This window comes from Microplitis demolitor, chromosome 6, assembly GCF_026212275.2.
Source record: "Microplitis demolitor isolate Queensland-Clemson2020A chromosome 6, iyMicDemo2.1a, whole genome shotgun sequence".
NCBI classification, from domain to species: Eukaryota; Metazoa; Arthropoda; class Insecta; order Hymenoptera; family Braconidae; genus Microplitis; species Microplitis demolitor.
In genome coordinates, this window is record NC_068550.1 from 12,349,712 (window position 1) to 12,371,670 (window position 21,959).

The 21,959-nt window shown below is 28.7% G+C and overlaps 2 protein-coding genes across 2 annotated transcripts; both read left to right on the plus strand.

Moving 5' to 3' along the window:
• The first annotated feature begins 854 nt into the window (after positions 1 to 854).
• On the plus strand, positions 855 to 12,756 carry LOC103578666 (uncharacterized). Its single transcript, XM_053740166.1, has 2 exons — positions 855 to 4,617; positions 12,431 to 12,756. Exons 1-2 carry the CDS (start codon positions 855 to 857, stop codon positions 12,754 to 12,756), a joined length of 4,089 nt encoding a protein of 1,362 aa, XP_053596141.1.
• Positions 12,757 to 12,798: 42 nt separating this feature from the next.
• LOC106693620 (uncharacterized) lies at positions 12,799 to 13,683 on the plus strand. Its single transcript, XM_014442187.1, has one exon. It carries the CDS (start codon positions 12,799 to 12,801, stop codon positions 13,681 to 13,683), a length of 885 nt encoding a protein of 294 aa, XP_014297673.1.
• The last annotated feature ends 8,276 nt before the right edge of the window (positions 13,684 to 21,959 follow it).

Consider the following 21,959-nt stretch of genomic DNA (forward strand, 5'->3'; position numbering starts at 1 on the left):
ATCATAAATTTGAACGAGCTCGTCGGAAATTTAAAATAAATTTCTCTGACAATTCATTCGGACATTCATGTTCAGTATGTGACAGGTTGTGGTATAAAAACGATTTAAAAAAACCATCTGATGAGCATAAGGATATTCTCACAATAATTATACCAAACGTACCAACGGAAAATACTCAGCTTTGTAATACATGCTTCCAAGCTTTAAATAAAAATAAAATACCATCGATGTCAACGTACAATGGTTTCAAATTTCCGAAAATGCCTGAAGATTTAGTAACGTCGGATTTAATTTCAGAAAGGCTCATATCACCACGTATTTCTTTCATGCAGATTAGAAGATTGAGGCATGTAAATGGTCAATATGGCATTTACGGTCAAATAATAAACGTGCCCGTTTCAGTTAATAATATGGTTAAATCACTTCCAAGGAGTGTTGATGACGATTATTGTATAAATGTCCATATAAAGCGTAAAAAAATTCATCGATCTAGTTATTTACACGGTATTATCAACAAACGAACAATCAAAACTTGGCTGCGATTTTTAATTTCTACTCCGTTGTACACAATGTACGATATTAAAATTGATGATTCGTTTTTTACTGATAACCAAATTGACGACCAAATTCAACAAGCTGGTATCAGCGAACATATACCGATAGAAGAAAGTTTGACAGCACAACAACAGACATTAATGTAGGATGAAGAACAATATTTACGTATTGCACCTGGGGAAGAAAATGTACCTAAAAGTTTATTATTCGATGAACACGCTGAAGAACTTTCTTTTCCAGCTATTTATTTGGGTCAGTTCCGTAATTTTAAGGATAATGTTAAAGTAACACCATTCATGATGGCTTCGAGTGAACTTCGAAGATCTGATCGTCGTGCGGTGACACCATATCATTTATTGTATATGGCAATGAAAATTATGAGAATTCGAGTTCGTGATTCCCTTACAGTAGCCTTCAAGCACGTTGGTAAAGATACTAAAATCACTAGACAGCAAATAGAAGATGATGAGTACATAAATAACTGTATTGAAACCAATCTTGCATTTTTAAGATCAATTCCAAATTCTACTTGGTATTGGATGGATCGTAAAAAAGATCTTTTCGCTATGATCAGACAGTTTGGGAAACCAACTGTATTTCTTACTGTCAGTGCCAATGAAATAGGGTGGAATGATCTGCTTCAAACGTTGTACAAACTTAAACACAATAGTGAAATTTCTGAAGAATTTGCTGAACTATTACACTATCTCGAAAAAACAACTCTTGTCAACGAGGATGCAGTTACATGTGCTATACATTTCAACAAATTAGTTAATGTGCTGCTAAAAATTTTAACATCACCAAAAATTAGTCCATTTGGAAAGTACTATGTTGTCCACTACCTCAAACGGATTGAGTTTCAGCATCGTGGTAGTCCACATGCTCATATACTACTGTGGTTAGCTAATGCTCCATTGGATGCACTCGACAAAAATAAATTGGATGCTATCAAATTAATTGATGATTTAATATCTGTCTCATCTCAAGAAGCATCAAACAATATTAAATTACAAACACACAAGCATACGTTTACATGTTACAAAAAAATAGTTGCAAATAAACCTCAACAATGCAGATTTGAAGCACCTTTCATGCCTAGTAGATCCACTACAATATTATCACCGATGCAAAAAGATGAACCAAATTTTAAAGAACATGCTCAACGTTATAAAAATGTAAGAATTAACCTTGAAAATAATGATTACTCTGATATAGATTCCTTTTATAAAAATAACAATATTACTTGTGATGAAGATTATAACAATATTCTTCGAGCTGGAATTAAACGACCAAGAGTGTTTGTCAAACGTCAACCTAGCGAAAAGTGGCATAACCCCTTCAATCCTTTTGTATTTAACATCGTTCGATCTAATATGGACATCCAGTTCATCACTGAAGAATATTCCTGTGCTAATTATGTCGCGGAATATGTGAATAAAACCAACCGTGGTGTTAGTCATTTACAACGACAAATTATTGAAATTATGGATGAGCATCCTGAATTTGATGTTGTTGAAATAACAAGAAAAATAGGCGTAAATATGCTGAACGGTGTAGAAATAACTAGTCAAGAGGCTGCTTGGTATTTGTTACGGGAACCAATGTCAAAGTGTTCAACGGTTGTTACTACTATTCCAACTATGTGGCCAGTTGATCGTCAAAGAATAAGAAAGACACTGAAAGAATTAGATGCGATGGGTATTGGAGATGATTCAACAAATATTTGGAAAGAAAACTGGTTTGATAAATATCAACGCAGACACGAAGACTTGGAAAATGTAACTTTAGCTCAATTTGTTGCTGGTTACACTATTAAACCCGATGGCACTCACACAAAAAGAAAAACCCCACGTGTTATTCGTTGTCGGAATTACGACATGGGAACAGATCTGAATGAATATAAACGTGAAATGGTAACCTTACACTTTCCCTTTCGAAACGAAGATGAAGAAATACTCGCTGAGATGAAATTTATCGAAATATACAACAACAATGAGAATATAATTTTGAATAGACGCACTCAATTCGAATCTAATTTGGATATACAAAAGACAATTGAAATTTGTCGAAATTTGTGTCGAGAAGATGATTTTCAAGATGAAAACGAAGTGCAAGATGTCACCAACGTGATACCTGATCCAAATCCATTTCAAAATTTATACGATAACCCTATTTCTGATGTGAATAGTGATTTTCGATTAGCTGTACTCAACAAACTGGGCCCTATTGCTAAAAAACGAGACAACTTAATGCCAAATGCTGAATTTTTTGAGTTGATGAGGATGGCAAATGATAAGCAACGAGAACTTTTGCTACATGTAATCTCACATCTATTATGCTCAAATAGTGAACCATTCCAAATATTTTTCACAGGCCCAGCAGGATGTGGTAAAACTTTTGTTATAAAACTTCTCATGGAGATTTATAACCGCTTCACTGATAACGATGGGTATTGCAACTCTTATATTGCCTGTGCTTCAACAGGTAAAGCTGCTGTTGCAATAGACGGGACTACTGTGCATACTGCTTTAAAAATATCTTTGTCTAAGTTACTTCCCTTAAGTACTGAGGTAGCTCATCAATACAGAGCATTATTTAAATACGTTAAAGTATTAATTGTTGACGAAATCAGTATGATCGGAGCTGAATTACTTGCTCAAATTGACTCACGTTTAAAACAGATTACAGGCAATTTTCATATTAACTTTGGAGGGATAGATGTCATTCTCATTGGAGATTTACGTCAGTTACCAACGGTTAGAGCTACTCCAATCTACAAACAACAAAAACAAAGAATTGTTGGACCTGTATTATGGCGTGGATTGAAATTTTGTGAGCTCCAGCAAGTAATGAGACAAGAAAAGCAACAGTTCTTTACAATCTTAACTAAAATTGGAAATGGTGAACAACTTGACGATTTCGAGTTAAACTTATTGGAATCACGTTTTGTAACTATTCAAGAAGCTGAAACTCAATGTCCACATGGGATCCGATTATTTAATACAAATGAAGCTGTAACAAGATATAATAGTAAAATTTTAAGTCTTCCACAAGAAAAGACAATCTCAATAGCGAAAGATGTATTCACTGGTTGTACTTCGGCAGAGCAAACTACTTCCTTCCGTCAAAAACTACACAAAATGTCATTAATTGATACTGGAGGATTACCTTACGAAACTGTATTCGTGGTAAATGTCTTCTACATGATAACAACAAATATAGACGTGTCTGATGGCTTAGCGAATGGGGCTGTTGGTAGACTAGTTTATATAGAATATAATGATGATAGAGACGTAAAAGTTGTGTGGCTTGAGTTTCCGAACTCATTGAAGATTGGTCAAAAAATTCGAAGAAAAGTCGCTGGACATGTAGCTGCGCATCAAATTAGTAAAACAGCAGTGCCTATCACGAGAAGATCTTCGACTATTTCTCTAAATAACAGTAAAACGATTAATGTTAAACGTTCGCATTTACCTTTAGTTTGTGCCTGTGCAACAACTATTCATAAGTCACAAGGGAGTACATACCCTGAAATTGTTTATGAATATGATAAAAAACATCCCTTATCATTAGTTTATGTCGCTTTATCACGCGTTACAAGTGTCGATGGGTTATACATCACTACAAGAGACAATGATAAAACATTTTTTCATGGACGAAGACCTTCAACTGCAGTCGCTAATCTACGAACTGAATTTCAAAGACTCTCGAATAATCGTTTGATTACTATCAATAACGATATCTTAAATCTCATTAGCCAAAGGAAAGGATTGACAGTGTATACTTTCAACTGTCAAAGCTTACGCGCTCACTTCATTGACTTAAACGATTCAGTTATACAAAAATCACAGATTTTGATGTTAAATGAAACTTGGCTGGATGACAATGAATCAGTTAGTATACCACATTTTAATTGCATAGTTCAATATAAACGACCAAATCGTCGAGCTGGAGGAGTTGCTATTTATCACTATGCAAACGATACTACAAATATTATTACTCCTTGCATTAATATGACAGTCAGACAGTCCGAGTTTGTAAGTTCATCAAAGTCGTCAGTAGGTGAATTTTGTGTAGCGGAGTGTATAATGGAAGATGGTCACAAAATTGTTTTAATTGCAATTTATATTTCTCCAAATCAAAAAATTGAAGACATTATTTATTTTTTGAAAAAAACATTATTTCCATACACAACAATTGGAGCATCATATATGGGTAAAAATGAGGATAAGTTACCCATGATTCTAAGTGGAGACTTTAATATAAACTTTAGTTCAGAGACTTCTGAGCCACTGATTAAATTTTTTAATGACGATTTAAATCTATTAATTAATAATGACTCTTCAGCTTCAACAACACGGCATGGCACTACTATTGATGGTGTATTCACAAGATACTTATCTACAGTTTCAACGAGACCATTTTTATTATATTTTAGCTACCACAAACCTCTTGTTACTCACGTGCCTATTCAATCACTACGAGAAGAATCTACGAATGTAAAATAGTTTATTTGAAATATTTATTAATATATTTGATTCATTGCCTTAATGATAAATGATTGTATATTTTTACTGTGTTGTCATATTTTTAAGTTAATAAAACCTTTTTTATTTAAATAAAATCTTTTTGATTAATTTTAATATTTATCGTTAATCACTACTGCATTTTAGTTATTTTTTTTCCATACGCCAAAGAAGTATAACTTCTAACGCGTGTACATAAGTACACACACTCTTTTTTTTTTATATTTAAGTTTATTCCATCAATTACATTATATATTTGTATACAATCAATATTTTGTATTATTTTTTATTTTACACACATGCATATATATGTATTGAAATTTTTCTAATTTAACTACTGTTATTCTTGACTACTGATTGTTATTTTATTTATTTTTTTTTACCATTTTTCTACATATAGAAACCCTTTCTCATGTAATTCCTCTCCGTTTGAAACAAACAATTGCTTACAATCATCACATTCTTTAGCTTGTTGTTCTTTTAACAAGACCACTTCACACTCTGCACACTCAAGATAATTATATTTTGAAATTTTATGAAAATTAATCACACTTAAAAATTCTTTCCATTCTTCATTTTCCTGCATGATAAAATTAATATAACTCACTATGCAAATATATTTTTCACTTCCTCAGCCTATATCTTCACACATTATTTTATGTGCTTTTGATTCGTCACGTTGCAGACAAAAGTATTTTTCTAGACCACGGAATAGTTCTTTAAGCTCTTCATATCCAAGTTGTTTGATGATTTCCAAATCCACATAGGAGCCTGGTTTCTATAATTGCCTGACTTTTTTTTTTTTTTTTTTTATATATATTTTAATTACCCCAATTGGTCTTTGAGGAAGTTAAACTTGTAATGAAGTTTTTAATATAATAATATTAGGCTGTCACCAGTTGGCAACATCCCTACTTAATAATTTGTTAAGAGAATTTATATGTGGAAGGGGTTTCATATGAGTCCCTATTGCGATAACGCTACTTATGCATTGGTTTTAGCATGCATTTCAATGACATAAAAAAAAATTAACATGCATAAAATATTAAAATAATATTTGATGAATTTTTTTTTTTATAATAATATATATGTATATAAATATTTTTGTAGCTTATTTACCATTTTCTTTTATTTAATTTCTTTTCCTTTTTTTTTTTTTAATTACATATTCAATTCCTATTTTTATTATTCATAGCTATTTGTTATTTATATATTATTATATATTTCTTGATTAATTTATTTTCCTTATTAATTTTTTTTATATATGTGTATTGTATATAAGAAATATGTATGAATATATATATGTATATAGATATATATAAAAATTTAAATCTCGCGACGACTGCGCGCGTCGCTACCCTCCCACGCAAAGAACATTACCAGCGCAAAGATGGTAATGTATCAATTATTTATCATATTACAGAAAGCTACCATGAAAGTAATCGATAAATAAATATATATATACTTTTTATTAAGAATTACTTATTAAATTTATTATATTTTACTTCTTATGTATTTTTATATTGTTTTAATTTATTTTTTATTTAATAATAAATTGAAATATTATTAAAAGTGTAGCAATATATATTTTTTTATATCAATAATTGATTATTATTTTTCCTATTACTTAATTAATTAATTTGATTATTCACTGAATTACATTTATCTTTTTGTCTGTTTTGATTTTAATTATAAATCAACCTTAATAAAAATTGATTAAAATTAATAAGGCATTAGAACTCTTATTTTTTTTAACTTCCCGCTAAGAAAATCGACGATTTTCAAAAATATCGGGAAGTTATTGTTTTCACCCCGGTTTTCAAAAATCGAGTTTTCATCAGATGTCGACGTTTTGAGGTCCTAGGAAGCTATTCTGACTATTTTCAGAATGATGTCCGAGTGTGTGTATGTGTGTGTGTGTGTGTGTGTGTATGTATGTAAACTCTTTGTAACTTTTGAACTAATGAATCGATTTGGATGGTTGAGGTGGCAATCGAAAGAGCTTGTTGACCATCAACTTTCCTGAAAATTTCAGATTATGTGATCGAATAGAATCGAAAATATTTGCGAATTACGAAAAAAAAAAAAATTTTTATTAGTTTTTTATTGATTTCTCAAAAACGATTTATACGATCGACTTCAAAATCTAATCAGCTCTAGTACTCAATAGAATGCGTCAATTGCCAGCCAAAACATTGAAATCGGATAATTCGTTCGAGAGTTATCGCGGGAGAAACAAATGGTAAAAAACGGTTTTTTCTAAATATTTTCGAAACGACTGACGCGATTGATTTCAAAATTTAATCAGCTCTAGAATTCAATAAAACGCGCCGATTGCCACGTCAACTATCAAAATCGATTGATTAGTTCAAAAGATATCGGCGTTGAAAAGTTAAAAAAATAACATTTTATGTTATTTTTTCCGGATAAATCATAATATAACGTACTAAAATGTGCCTGATATCATACCAACTCATCTTTTTTATGGTTTCTTCTGATCATATAATGTCATCGAACTTGGTTTTTAGTTTAAATCATATTATCAACAAAAAAATCGATAAAACGTAGTTTTTAATATTTTTATCGGATATTCCATATTTTATTGTTTCTTACATGAGTCAAAACTTATTTAAATCTTGATTTTGATCTCTGACATTGATTTCTGCCTCAATACACTTATTTTACTGAACATAATCAGGAACTAAATTTTAAAAACCGCTTCATTGATGATTTTCGATTATTAAATTTTCAAACTTGAGCATAACAGGTAACTTGTTAGAGCTCGAAAAGATCGTAAAAAAACAATTGCATGTGATAGCATTTTCGAGCTCGAAGAGCTCGAAAATATATTTACACTAATGTTTTCGAGCTCTTTGAGGTCGAAAACAGCGGGAAGTTTTGAGGCTGGCCCGCAGGGTCAACCGACGCCCAGATTTTTTTTTTATTTTTATACATTTTCTCTCTCTTTTTTTTTCGTTTTCTTTTTCTTTTTATTTCTTTTATATATATATGTATATATATATATATATATATATATATATATATATATATATATATATATATATATATATATATATATATATATATATATATACATATATATACTTATTTATTAACAATATTAATAACAATGATATATATTTTTTTTCTAACAGGCTAAATTACACATAAATATCGATAAAATACTTTTTTTCTACAACGTCACGATAGTTTACCCAAGTATTTGCACAATCTTCACAAATATATCCCGGTTTTTGATTTGTTAACACTTCACCACACTTAATACAATCTCCCGAAATTTCATCCGGATATAAACGATGCCAGTTTTGATTGCAATATTTAAATCTCTTTATAAAAATCATTAAACAGTCTTTTAAACAGTTTTTGCACATAGATGCGTTATCGAAGTCATTATGATAAAATTCTTTAACTATTTCCCTTGGCATGGTACAATATGATGTTATCAAACTTGCATAAAATTTTAAATTTCTTTCAGGAATTCTTGTATGTGGAATTCCATATAATGCATCTAATTCTTCATCGTCTTCCATCTGCTTGAGTACTCCGGCAGGAATTTTCATCTGTAATAATACTTTTAATTTAAGTATCATCACTAAAATTATAAAATAAAAAAATATTAAAATTTTGAAATTTGTTAGTTGTAAGTTGTTAGTAATTTTATAATTGAAATTAGGATAAACGGAACATGCTAGTTGTTTTTTGAATAATTCTTGCTCTATTATTTTCTTCTTGACTTGCTGGTAAAATTGGATAAATTTTTTCATCTGCCGATGGGGATGATGGTTCAGTATTTTCATTTATTGTTTGAATTTCTTGATTTTGTGTGGGTTGTTGAATTATAATCAATTCAACATTTTCGTCATTGCTTGAATTTGTATTATTATTATTATTAATACTTTTATGAATATTATTTATGTTATTTTCTTGTGCTCTTATTAAAATAAAATAAGTACAAGCATCCCAAAATGATAGACACATATAAAAAGAGCATTCATAAGATTTTCGAATTTGAAAATCATGAAGTAATGTGTCAAATGAAAATTTTACTAGTCTTATAATCATAATTATACTCAATATTCCTGCACTTGCAGATCCATAAACTACAAATTTTCCCCATGTTTTTTCCCACGCTGAATCAGCTAATTTTTGTAAAGCATTAGTAACAAATAAATTTAATATTCATTCACCTTGATTCGCAAAATGCAAACCATCCATTCCTCTAGCAATATTACTTAAAATTGCTGGTTTTTCTACTGGAGACATAATTCTATGTCTTAATTTGTCGAGATCTTGTTCAGAATAAATTCCGCTTGTAGCTAAGAATTTTGGAGAAGTATATTTCCATGTTGGTTTAGTTAATGGTTGAATTTTATTTGGTGGTAAAACTTCAACTGGATTAGGTATAAATTTATACCATGATCCATCTATAAAAATAAAGGTGGAAAAAGTGGATTGCAATCAATCTGAGTTCCTTTTCTTACTAAAATTCTTGTCTTTGGAGTTAAAAAGTAACTGTCATTTGCTCTTTTCACTGGTAATTCGTTATAACACTCACTTCTTGGGTAAACTGATACCTCAACAGGTATGCACTTAACAACATTTATCGATTCACCTGACATTATAGCTATATAAGATGGTTCTTTCATATAATTGTAAGCAAACTCGTCTGGTTTACTTGACGCAATTGATAACAAATTTTTTAAAGTATTACGTTCTAACATACAACGATGAATAAATACATCATAATATAATTGTTTAATTTGTTGTTGTATAAATTTTTCTACGTATACAAACTTAGAATTAATATATGCAAATAAATTTAAATTTTCTATTTATATTTTATTACTTGACATTAAATCATTCTTTCATGTTTCAAAGATAAATAATTTTGGATGTTCAGTTCTGATTATTTTATAGCCACAAATAATTTCAATATTTGTGGTAGTTCATGCAAATGTTATTCCATTTGATTCTAAAGAATAAACAATTTCATGCTTCTCTGAATTTTTCTCAGATGTTTTATTTACTTTACCCGTATATAAAACCCCAAAATTTTGAAAATCACATTTATGTGATGGAATATAGTCCCAAAAAGTATAACCTCCCTCTAAATCTATAAAAGATAAATCAGATAAAGTACACGTCAAACCCGATTTTAAATAAACTTTATCATTTTCATATTTAACTTCCGCGAAATATTCTTGTATTGTTAATTTTAAAACCCCTTGAGTGACAATATCACTCCAACTTCCGTAAAAATCTGAATAACTTCCCCCATTACACGTCCCATCATTACCGATTGATCCTGCGAGTGTTGCACCACGCGTAGTTGTGCTATTAATTTTTAAACCGGTTATAAATAACGTACCGAATCTATATGAACCCGATTTATGAATATCTAAACATCTTTCTTTTGAAATTTCTTCAATATATTCCATATGTCCACTATGTACGACTGACATATGAGAATAAGCCCCGCAATAATAAATATTTCGGTCTACTTCGATTTTACATTGAATAACTTTTGTCAAAGAATATTCTTTTAATTGTAATAATTGAATAAATGTTTCTGTTGTATTTATTTCTTTACGATGAATATCACAATCTCCCACCTCTGTAATTGAAATTGTAGTTGAATTTGATGAAAATCTTCCGCAATCATACCCAATTATTCCATTTACTGATGATGACCATAATAAAATAAAATAAATCGCAAAAGTGCTATTGATAATCATCTGTAAACATAAATTAATTAGAATTTTCTTCATCGCTATTTTTCTTTTGTTTTCGTGTTTTTTTAATTGGTGTAATTTCTGGATTTATGAATGAATATCTCAATCGATTCATGTGAACTATTTGAATTCTTTTTTCTGTTTGAATTTTAACATTTCCTTTACCCAAAATTTCAAGAATTTTGTGTGGTCCAGAGTAATGATCTTTCGTTTTACCTGGATTTGGTCCACTTTGTAAAAATACATATTGACCTACTTTTAAATTTTGTGGATTACAATGTTTATCGTAATATTTTTTAGATTTGTATTTAGCGTCAACTAAATTTTGATAAGCTTATAATCTTATCCCATGTAATCTTGTGATTAAATCAATTAAATAACCTTGCATTGTAGGTAATTGTTCACATTCTCTTATTGGTTCGTTTGAAGATAATCTAGACTGTTGTCCAAAGACAATAGCATAAGTTTTATTTTTTATTTCTTCATGATAACTTGTATTGTATGAAAATGTTGCTAACTCGATCCATTCGTCCCACTTTTCATCAATGGATGAGTAATGTTTAAGGTATTCGTTTAATGTGTGATGCGATCGTTCTAATGAACCGTTAGATTATGGATGATAAGCTGTAGTTTTAAGTTTTTTAATACCGAATCGTTTTGCTACGCATTTTAAAATAGCACTTAAAAAGTTACGACCTTGGTCTGTTAGAATAATTTTTAGCGGACCAAAATAACAAATAAATCTTTTAATAAAAGCAGTTGAAATTGTTGTAGCTAAAGTGTTAAGTAATGCTTCTACAATACAAAATTTAGAAAATAAATCTTGAATAGTTAAAATATATTCATTTCCCCTTTAAGTTTTTTGTTTTGCCCCGACAATATCCATAGAAATTTTCCAGAAACACGTGGCTGGGGTATCGGTAATAATCATAGGTTCTCTATGTTTTACACGGTGGCACGACATTTGACCCGGAGGCAAAATACCCGCGACAAAATACCCGACGACAAAATACCCGATGCTAAAATACCCGACGACAAAATACCCGGTGATAAAATACCCGTCAACAAAATACCCGCAAACTAAAATACCCAATGATAAATCACCGATAGATAAAATATTTGTCGCTAATTCCTGCCGGTAACTTAACAATTAATTATATCAATTGAATTTTTATAACCCACCATCTTACGGTTACAATGAGTATTTAGTTGTCAAGTAAATTTTCATGCAGTTATACTCTAGATTATATTCTATCAAAGTCACAATTATAACGTGTTCATTATTTCTTATATTGGAATTTTTATGTGAATTTAGAATATTATTAATTTCTTTGATTCTTAGCAATGCCATTAAAATATGTAAAGTCCCAAAAAGGGAAAAATTTATTAAATCATAATGGATATTTATACACCTGTAAATCTCATAATAAAAATAGTGTTACGTGGAGATGTATCGAACATAACCGTCAAATAAAATGCTCTGTTATTATACACACGACATCTGATAAAAAAAATGGTAATTCTTCAAGTTCTTAGAAAATTTAAGTTATTACTTTTTAATCTGCGTTTATTTAATCGATAAAACTTGTTTGATAGGTGAAATTATTGGTGTTGCTCCAATTCATCATCATGCTGGTGATGTATCTGATGTTAAAACTAAAGTTGTTCGTTGTAATTTAAGACGCCGTGCTGTGAATAACGATAGTAATCCGTTAAGAATTATCGCTCATGTCGTTAAAGATGTTAAATCACCAGTTATGTCTCGATTGGGTAAAATTTCAAGTATGCAGCGTATGATTCAACGCATTCGTAGTGAGAAACTACCTAAAGTTGAAGGAAAAACTCTTCACGATTTGACATTGCCAGATGAATTAAAATTAACAGAAAAGAACGAAACTTTTTTACAGTATGACAGTGGATAAAATAACATTCGTTTTATGATCTTCACTACAAATGCTAATCCAATGAAATTATCTCAGTGTGAAATTTGGGCTGGTGATGGCACATTCCGATCCGTACCTGCTTTATTTAAACAATTGTATTCATTGCACGCTGTCATTGATGAACACACACTACCGCTCGTTTATATTTTGTCATCACGAAAATGTAAAACTGTATATCAACAAATTCTAGAAAAAATTAAAGAATTGCTGCCTGATAATATCAAGTTATGTCGAATGTTGACTGATTATGAATTATCATTTGTTAATGCATTTAAGAATGTATTTATTGATGTCCATATAAGCGGATGTTTTTTCCATTATACTCAGTGTGTATGGCGAAATGTTCAGGCCAAGGGCTTACATGAATTGTATGATAAAAACATTCGTATTGCTGAAAACATAAGAATGCTGATGGCAATTGCATTTGTGCCGACTAATGATGTGATCGCTGCTTACAATGAACTCATAAAATCTAAAGGTTATATTCAATATGAAAACGAATTAAGTGAGATATTAGATTATTTCGAATCAACATGGATCGGAATATTAAAACGAAATAAAGTTGATCGAAATGAGCCATTATTTGAAATTAAATTGTGGAATTGTTATAGTAGCGTATTAAATGATGAAACTCGATCTAACAACGGTATTGAAGGTTGGCATCGTTCTTTTAATGCTCTAGTTCAAGTTCATCATGCTAATATTATTAAATTTGTTAGTGCACTGAAATCTAAGCAGACGATTCTTGAATTAAAGCTGGTACAACTAAATACTGGTGTACCTCTGCCTAAACGACGCTGTCAGTACCACAATCATGATGCTCGCCTAAAAACAATTGTTACCGCATACAATCCCAATATGAAGTTGCAATACCTAAAAAATGTTGCGGGTGTATTACGGCTTTAGAGTCTAGTATTCGCATATCATTATAATATTTTGATTATTTACATTTTATGAAAATTTATTTAAATATTTTCACGTGATAAAAATAGTAATTAGACGATAATATTCTGTAGATTATAAAATTATTATGATAACTTTAGATTTAAAATGAATAATAAGTATAACAGTGCAAACGATATATTGATAATTTGTTATTATGATTATAAATTGATGTATTATCAATGCAACATATCATTATATTAAATATAGATTAATAAAATACGTGGACTTAACTAAAATATATTGGATGATGAACCGTTTTATTTATGATTAGAATTTTTATGAAGCACCATGATTTGAGTACATACTTTCTTACAGGTATTTTGGCTTGCGGGTATTTTTTCACTGATATTTTAGCTTGTGGGTATTTTGTCACGGGTATTTTAGCTTGCGGGTATTTTGTCGCGGGTGTTTTATCGTCGGGTCAAATGTTACGCAGCCGTTTTACACGAACTAATTTGTTTAATTGACAATCTAAACATTGTTGAATTCTACGTTGAATATCATTTTTCAAATTTTCCCAATAATAGTCTTTTTAATTCTTTAATAAGTTTTAGTAATCCCTTTATGACACCCAATTGGTGATTTATGCATTTCATAAAAAATTTCATCTCTTTTTTCATTTGGAACATGAATAATTGTGCCCAAACAAATCATAATTTTAATATCAGTTTCGTAAAAAATATTTTTTAATTCTGTTATGATATTATTCCAGGGTAAATTTTCTATGTTTACACTTTTTGCGAAACTTACTGTTTTTAATTTAAATTTTTCTAAAGTTTCTTTTAAATTTTCAAAATTTACTTTTAAATTTTCAATTAAAATTGCAATTGATTCTTTTTCTTTTCCACGAATAGGTAAAGCAAAATAATATTTATTTTTAATTTTCTTTTCAACTACTTTTCCTAGCTCTAAATTTTTAAATGTCGGTAATTTATTCAATTCTTTTAATTTAATTGCGCAATTATCGCATGGTTCACCATTGGTGCTGATAAAATAAGCTAAATTATCTTTTCTGAAATAAAAATCTTTAATATCAACTATATTATGAATATTTCTCGTTTCTAAATTTTCTTTAATATCTGAATCGCTATGATCTGATGAATCATGTTTATTATTGTTTTGTTCGTTTATTTTCAATATTTTCGTCTGAACTTAAAGAACTACTCACATTTTCTTGATCTAAATCTTGATTTTTTGTTTCTTTTCTTTTTTGAATTTGTTTCACTTTTTTCTTGCGTTTAATAGCTTTTGGTTGGTTTTCAATTTCTTTGTCGGTTGAATCGTTGGTTTTATCACTTACTTTCTTTTGTATTTCTTGTTTGTTCTTTATTAAATTTTTATTTTTATTAATTTCGTCAGTTATTTTGGTTGTTGATTGTGATCTTGTATTTAATTCTTGTTTCTTTGCTGCAGCTCTTGTTGTTACTTTGATTCGTTCAAATTCTTCTGTTTTGATTGGATTTCTTGATGAAGCATCCGCAACATAATTTGTTTTACCTGGTTTGTAAGTAACTTTAAAATTGTATTCTCCTAATTTTAATCTCCATTTTAAAACTCTCGTATTCACAACGCTTTTTGAAACCAAACTAATGGTTTATGATCTGTAACGAGAATAAATTCTTTACCATAAACATATGGTCTAAATGTTTTCACACCGAAAACAATAGCCAATGCTTCTTTTTCATATGTTTCATAACTTATTTCAGCGTCTCTCAATACTCTTGAAGTGTATGCACATGCAGTGTCTTCCCCGATTTGTCCTTGTGATGAAACTGCTCCAATTACATAACCTGATGCATCAGTAGTAATAATAAATTGCATTGTAAAGTCAGATGTATTTAGTACAGGTGGTTCACATAATTTATTTTTTAATATTTCAAAAGCTTCTCGAGTTTCTTGATTCCATAAAAACTTGACATCTTTTTTAAGTAATTTTGTCAATGGCTTAGCTATTTTTGCAAAATCTTTATTAAATCGTCTATAATAATTAGTAAAACCCAAAAATTGACGAACTTTTGTCTGAGTAGTAGGAATTCTATTAAAAATACCAAAATGTGAATTAGAGGTTGAAGGATGATTTTTTTTTATTTGTTTTTCTTCATCATTTATTTTCTTCCAACAATCTCTAATTCTGTTACCCATTTTTTTACAATAATCACAACTAATAATTTGTTTAGGACAATTATTACTTGAATGTTCATGACTACCACAAGTTAAACATTTATTAAAATTTTTAGAACTGTCATTTAAAAATTCGTGTTTGAATCTACAAACTTTAGCATTGTGGCCAGATCTATTACAAATTTGACATCTTTCTCTAGAATTTAATAATTAAAAACATTTATCAGCAGTATGACCTGGTTTATCGCAAAATTGACAAATAACAGTTTGTCTTAAATTTAATTGTTGATTAAAATTTTTATTATTGGCAAATTGTTTATTTTGAGTATGAAAATCTTGTTTTTGTTGGTAATTAGATTGATGTGGTCTTTGAGAATTATTGTGTTCGCATTTTACTTCATCCCAAAAAAACACGGGTTTTTTTATTGCTCTTTCGTTCTATATTTTCAAATTCACTCAATTCCTTTCTTAATTTAATTTTTTGCTCAATTTTAATAGCTTCATCGAGTGTCTCTTGAAAATTATTATTTAAATTTCAGGATTAAGACCATTTAAAAAACTTTCTACTACTCTTTGTTCTACTTGTATTGCATAAGCATTATTTTCTGCTTGTGTATGTGTTCTTTTGTGTACTTCAACTAATTGTGTTGCAGTATCACAAATTCGATTAGAATATTTTAAAACAGATTCCCTGTCTTTTTGAAAAACGCGACCTAATTCACCCAATAATTGCATTTCTGTTTTATTCGGGGCTGCTTTTCCCCTTAAAAAGTCATAAAATTCTTGTTTTGTATTTATTGTTGCACAATTTATATATTTTCTTAAATCACCTCTTAATTTTTTTCGCAATAATTTAACCAAACTAGGTTGAGCATCTCTTGGTAAAGAACCAAAAGCTTCATTACAAGCGCATATAACTTCTGTAATTGTCATATTTTCACCGTCATATTCGGGTACAAATTCTAACGCGTCACGTAAGGAAATAAATTGATTTGCTGAAAGAGCCATTCTTACTGGTTGTTCGTTATTGATTTGATTATTATTGTTATTATTGTTATTGTTATTATTATCGTTGGTATTATCGTTATTATTATCGTTATTTAAAACTTGCTCATCATTTAACGGTGCATTGTGTCGATTATTATTTGTAGAATCAGCTGCAGAATTATTTGTTGTGTTATTATGTATATTTATTTCGTCATTTTCCATTGGATTTAAGGTTTATTTTTCAAGTGGTTCAGTAACATTTTCAATATTAGAATAATGATTAGATTCAGAATTATTTTGATTAGGATTTTCTTCAATACTTTCATTAGTTAGTTAGTTACTACTGTGAGAATTATTATTTTGAACAAAATTTGAATAACTAAGTGGAATCGAGGTATCTTTAAGACAAGGTCTTCCACTAGGTCGATAAGGATTTCTTTGCTTTTCAGTGGATGAACCTGGGTTTTCTTCCGGAGGATCCAGATTGATATCTATATTATTTTCTTTTGCGAATTTCCGAGTAACTATTCTATTGGACATAGAGAATCATTTTTTCTTTAAACGAAGTTATTTCAACTATTTATTTAATTCGAATAGATTTTAAATTTAATTGATTTTTTTTTTTTTTTAATATTTTCTTTTCTTTTTACAAATTAATTACTTTAATCATTATTGATGTTGAATTTATTATTTTAACTGAAAATGAACAGCATCCTTATGTATCCCGGACGAGCCCGCAAAAATTTTTAATATATGTTACGTCAGAATAACACATATTAAGAGTAGCGCTCCTGTTTAGCCTTCGCCTAGCAAAATAACTGGGGCGGAGCTATAAGGATGACTGTTTGTTTAAAATTAAAAGAAAATAAAAATAAAAATGTTTTGTTGTCTAAGAAATAAATTAAAATAATAAAAAATAAGTAAAATAAAATTTAATTAATTAAGTAAAATAATAAAAGCAAAATTGAAACAACTTCCAAATTTACTTAAATCAAAACAATTATTTAAAAATTATTACAAAACAAAACTTAGTTTACATTAGACAATTAAATGCAATTTACAATTTTACACTTTTATAAAATGGTTTAACTCTCGATTTCGCTTGTTATTTAATTTATTTAACATCAATCAATTATTATTTAAATTTGATATTTAATTATTTATACAATTAAATTATTACCTTGATTTATTTGCTGATTATTATTGTTATCAATAATTATTTATTTGATTTTTTTTTGTGTTATTCTTTCTTCTTAACTTTTGATAATTGATGGAATTTTATCAATATTGAATTTTATTTATTGAATGAATTATATTTAAATAATTCAACTTGAACTTGATAATTGGTGGAATATTTATCAAAATTATTTTTTTATTAGAATGAATTATTACTTTTAATAATTCAATAATTATTTAAAAATATTCTGAATTATATTTTCATAATTAAGTTTATAAATATTTAAATCATATTACAATGATTTAATAAAATTAAGGACCTTGCCTTTAAATAATTAAAATTTCGTCAATGACGAATGAGCTCACTTAGGAAACTGAAATCTTTTTTTGATTTCCAGAAGAGCTGTTACCAGGTAGTAACATCCCTTCCAATAATTATTTAATTATACCAACTATTTTATTGGCTATAATTAAATGAATATTTTTTTTTATAATGATTATTTATATATATATATATATATATATATATATATATATATATATATATATATAATCTTTATTATTAATAAATTTATTATTAATAATTACTTTTCATACAAAATTTTTTTATCAATATTTTTATTATTTCAAAATTCTATTTTATACTTTTCATAATAATATTCTTTTCATATTTCATAATTTCATTTCATTTTTAATTATTAATCATCATTATTTATTTATTCATGTAATTTCATCAATTCATTTTATTATTTCATATTTCATACACAAAAAAAAAGATATCTTGGCGTAAGAAATTTTTTCTTGTCGCAAGAATATTTTTTGCAATTTTATATGAAAACGAAAATTTTCTTGGTGCGAGAGCAAAATTTTCTTAAATTTAGTCATCTTGGCATAAGATTTTTTTTTTATTCAATCAATATAATATATGTTTCTTGAAGTAAAAAATATTTTCTTAAAGTGAGAAAAATAAATATTTTGCCCCAATATATAAGAAATTGTCCGAAAAGTAAAATATTCTTTCTTGAAGAATAATTTATTTTGAATCGAGATGATTTGTGACTCGAGTCAAGAATTAAAAGTACTCGATTCAATGGTAAGAAATATCTTGGCTTAAGTATTTGTTGTGTTGCGGCAAGTAAGCGTAGACGTTTGAACCAACAGCAACTGCGCTCACGGCTCAACGCAAAAATTCTTTTGGGAAAGCTAACAGTACTATACTAAAGTGGCGGTAGTTTAGACTCTACATTGTAGAGTGTGCTAACTAGATATGGGTAAAATGAACGAATGTTCAGGAAATGGTCGGGTCGCATAACTGGTAAAGCTCTCGCGTGATGCCGAATCGGTCAAAGTTCGTTTCCTACCATGAACAAACTATTTATTTTTCTCAATTCGATCATAAGCCATTTAATCGAGAGAGTTTATTCCTTATCCTCTCTACTGCTGTATTGCGGTGTTCTAAATATACGCATACACTTTCCTGCTTGACAATATTTACTATTTATATTAGGTTAGATTCACTGAAAAATATCGGTCGATATATTTTTTTAAGTGGAGTCATTTATTTTCTTGAATCGAGACTAGAATTTTTTTAAGTCAAGAAAAAAAATCATTAATCGGAGAATTTTATGTCTTCCGTTAAGTAAATATTTGCAAGATTCAAAAAAAAAGTTATTTTATTAAGCTGAGATTATAATTTATTTAAATCAAAATTAAAATTTTCTCATTACAATAGACCGTTGTCTTGAGTCGATAAAGTAGTTTTCTCAAACTGAGAGTAAATGTTCTTCTGTCACGCAAAAAAAGTTCTTGGTTTGAGATGTTGATATATATTGTGACAATTTACTATAATCACCAACCAAGACAGAAAAGTATCTTTTTTTGATAGTTTTTTTTACTTGGTTAGAAACAAAATATATTTGACTTGAAATAAATATTCTTAAACCAAGATTATTTAACTTGAATTAAAATTTAATTATTCTTGATACAATATTTTTATAATATTAGTCGAAGAAAATGTTCTCGGATTAAAAAAACCCAATTACTTAGCCCAAGAATAAAAAAATGAAGGCGAAAATTATCTTGGGCCAAGTCAACCTTTTTTTCTGTGTATTTATAAAAATTAAATTATTTCATTATTTCTTTTTACTATTTCATTTTTCATATATTTTTTTTATAATTTCATTATTTCTTTTATTCAACATTAATTTAATTATTAATAAATATTATAATTTATTAATAATTAACACATATAAAAATTTGAATTTTCATTCAAATTTAAAACAACATTTTTTATTATTTAACTTTTTCCAATAATAATTTTACACAAATAAAAATAATTTGAATTTAAATATAAATTTTAAAATCATCTGCCGTAATAATGGCTGGAAGTCACTTGCTAATTAATTTATTTATGCATTACCAGATGGCATAACATGTATGATTTTTTTTAATAAGTTGATTGACAGCAAGAATACGACTTCGTGACGTCACAATAGATATATCCAAAAATAAAAATCTTCTTCGATTTAACTAACAGTTTTTGAAATCTTAACGAGTTTTTTTTTCTACTTCATTTTCAATTCCAATAACTGAAATCAGCAATTATCTGATGTTCTTAAAATAATGAACTATTCATTTTTTTAAATAGATGATTTTTATTAAATTGAAAGAATTACTCGTATTTATCTTTCTGTTATTTGACACGAGTAAGTTTTCACTTATGAAAGAAATAAAGCTTGGCAAATCCAAAAGTGCACACCTCATAGCGCTTATTCAAAAATAAAAAATTAATCATTAATAAAGTATTGATGAAAAAACTGATTTTTTCGAATAATCGTTAAAATTTCAAACAGCCATTACTTCTAAACTAATCGACCGATTCAACGTATCTTCGATACACTGTGATAAAAATTGGCGGGTTATTAAGAAATAACAGATATATTGTAACGAATGTGAAACTGATGTTTTAAAATATTTGAATAGCTAAAAAACTCATGCATTCTTTTCTTGTTTTATAGATGCGGGACTAAAATCAGTCAGTCATAAATTGACAGCATAACAGCATACATCTCTATTTATTTATAAACTATATCTTTGATTGCCTTTCTTTTACTGCTGTTCATTGTGGTTTTGTTATTTCTAATATAAATGTGTAATTATTGTAGTGTATAAGTGGTATTAATTTAAGTTACCAGTTACTACAATATATTCAGGGCTATAATGTTAAGTCTATTACACGTTATATTGCAATATATTATATGTACAAGATACACGTCCAATTAGGATGATGTACTGGTAAGAACTAACCACTGTAGACAAATCGGCAATGGTCATTAGTATAGCTACTACTTTCTAGATTATTTGGGAATATACTAGCACTATGAATTTCGCTCCTCAACACCCTCTCTCAAGATACATAATGCGTGCACACAAATCCAAGTTCCCTGTTACCTCCTGGTCGATGTTTTGGCGCTGGCGTGGTTGAGCGGTCGATTTGAATTGGACGTAATGAGAACTTACATATAATTATAAATAATTATTTAGTAGGGGTTGAACAGCCACCATTCGGTGGTTGAAATAAACTGGTTATTATTTTATATCTCAATCCGATTTATTCAATTGTAAAAGAATAATTTCATTAATGTGAAAATATACAATTGAATCAATTTATAAATTGTTAAAGTTCGTCTAACAATAACTTCGAAAGGGTGAGAAAGAAGTTGAGTGTTTAGTATTGAGCCTAACTGCTCTCTATGATTCTATATTTCAGACTGAATTCTATTGATCGAGAAAAACTAGAGTAAGTCTCTTATCAATACGAGGCGCTTGGGCATCAGGCCCGCGCATCGTTCGATATAGAGGGGTGGATCGTGATAAGCAATATTCTCGAATGATCCATTCTCCGTTCTCACGCTTTCTCCGTTTTCGTTATCAACAAATGAGTCACTTATCTA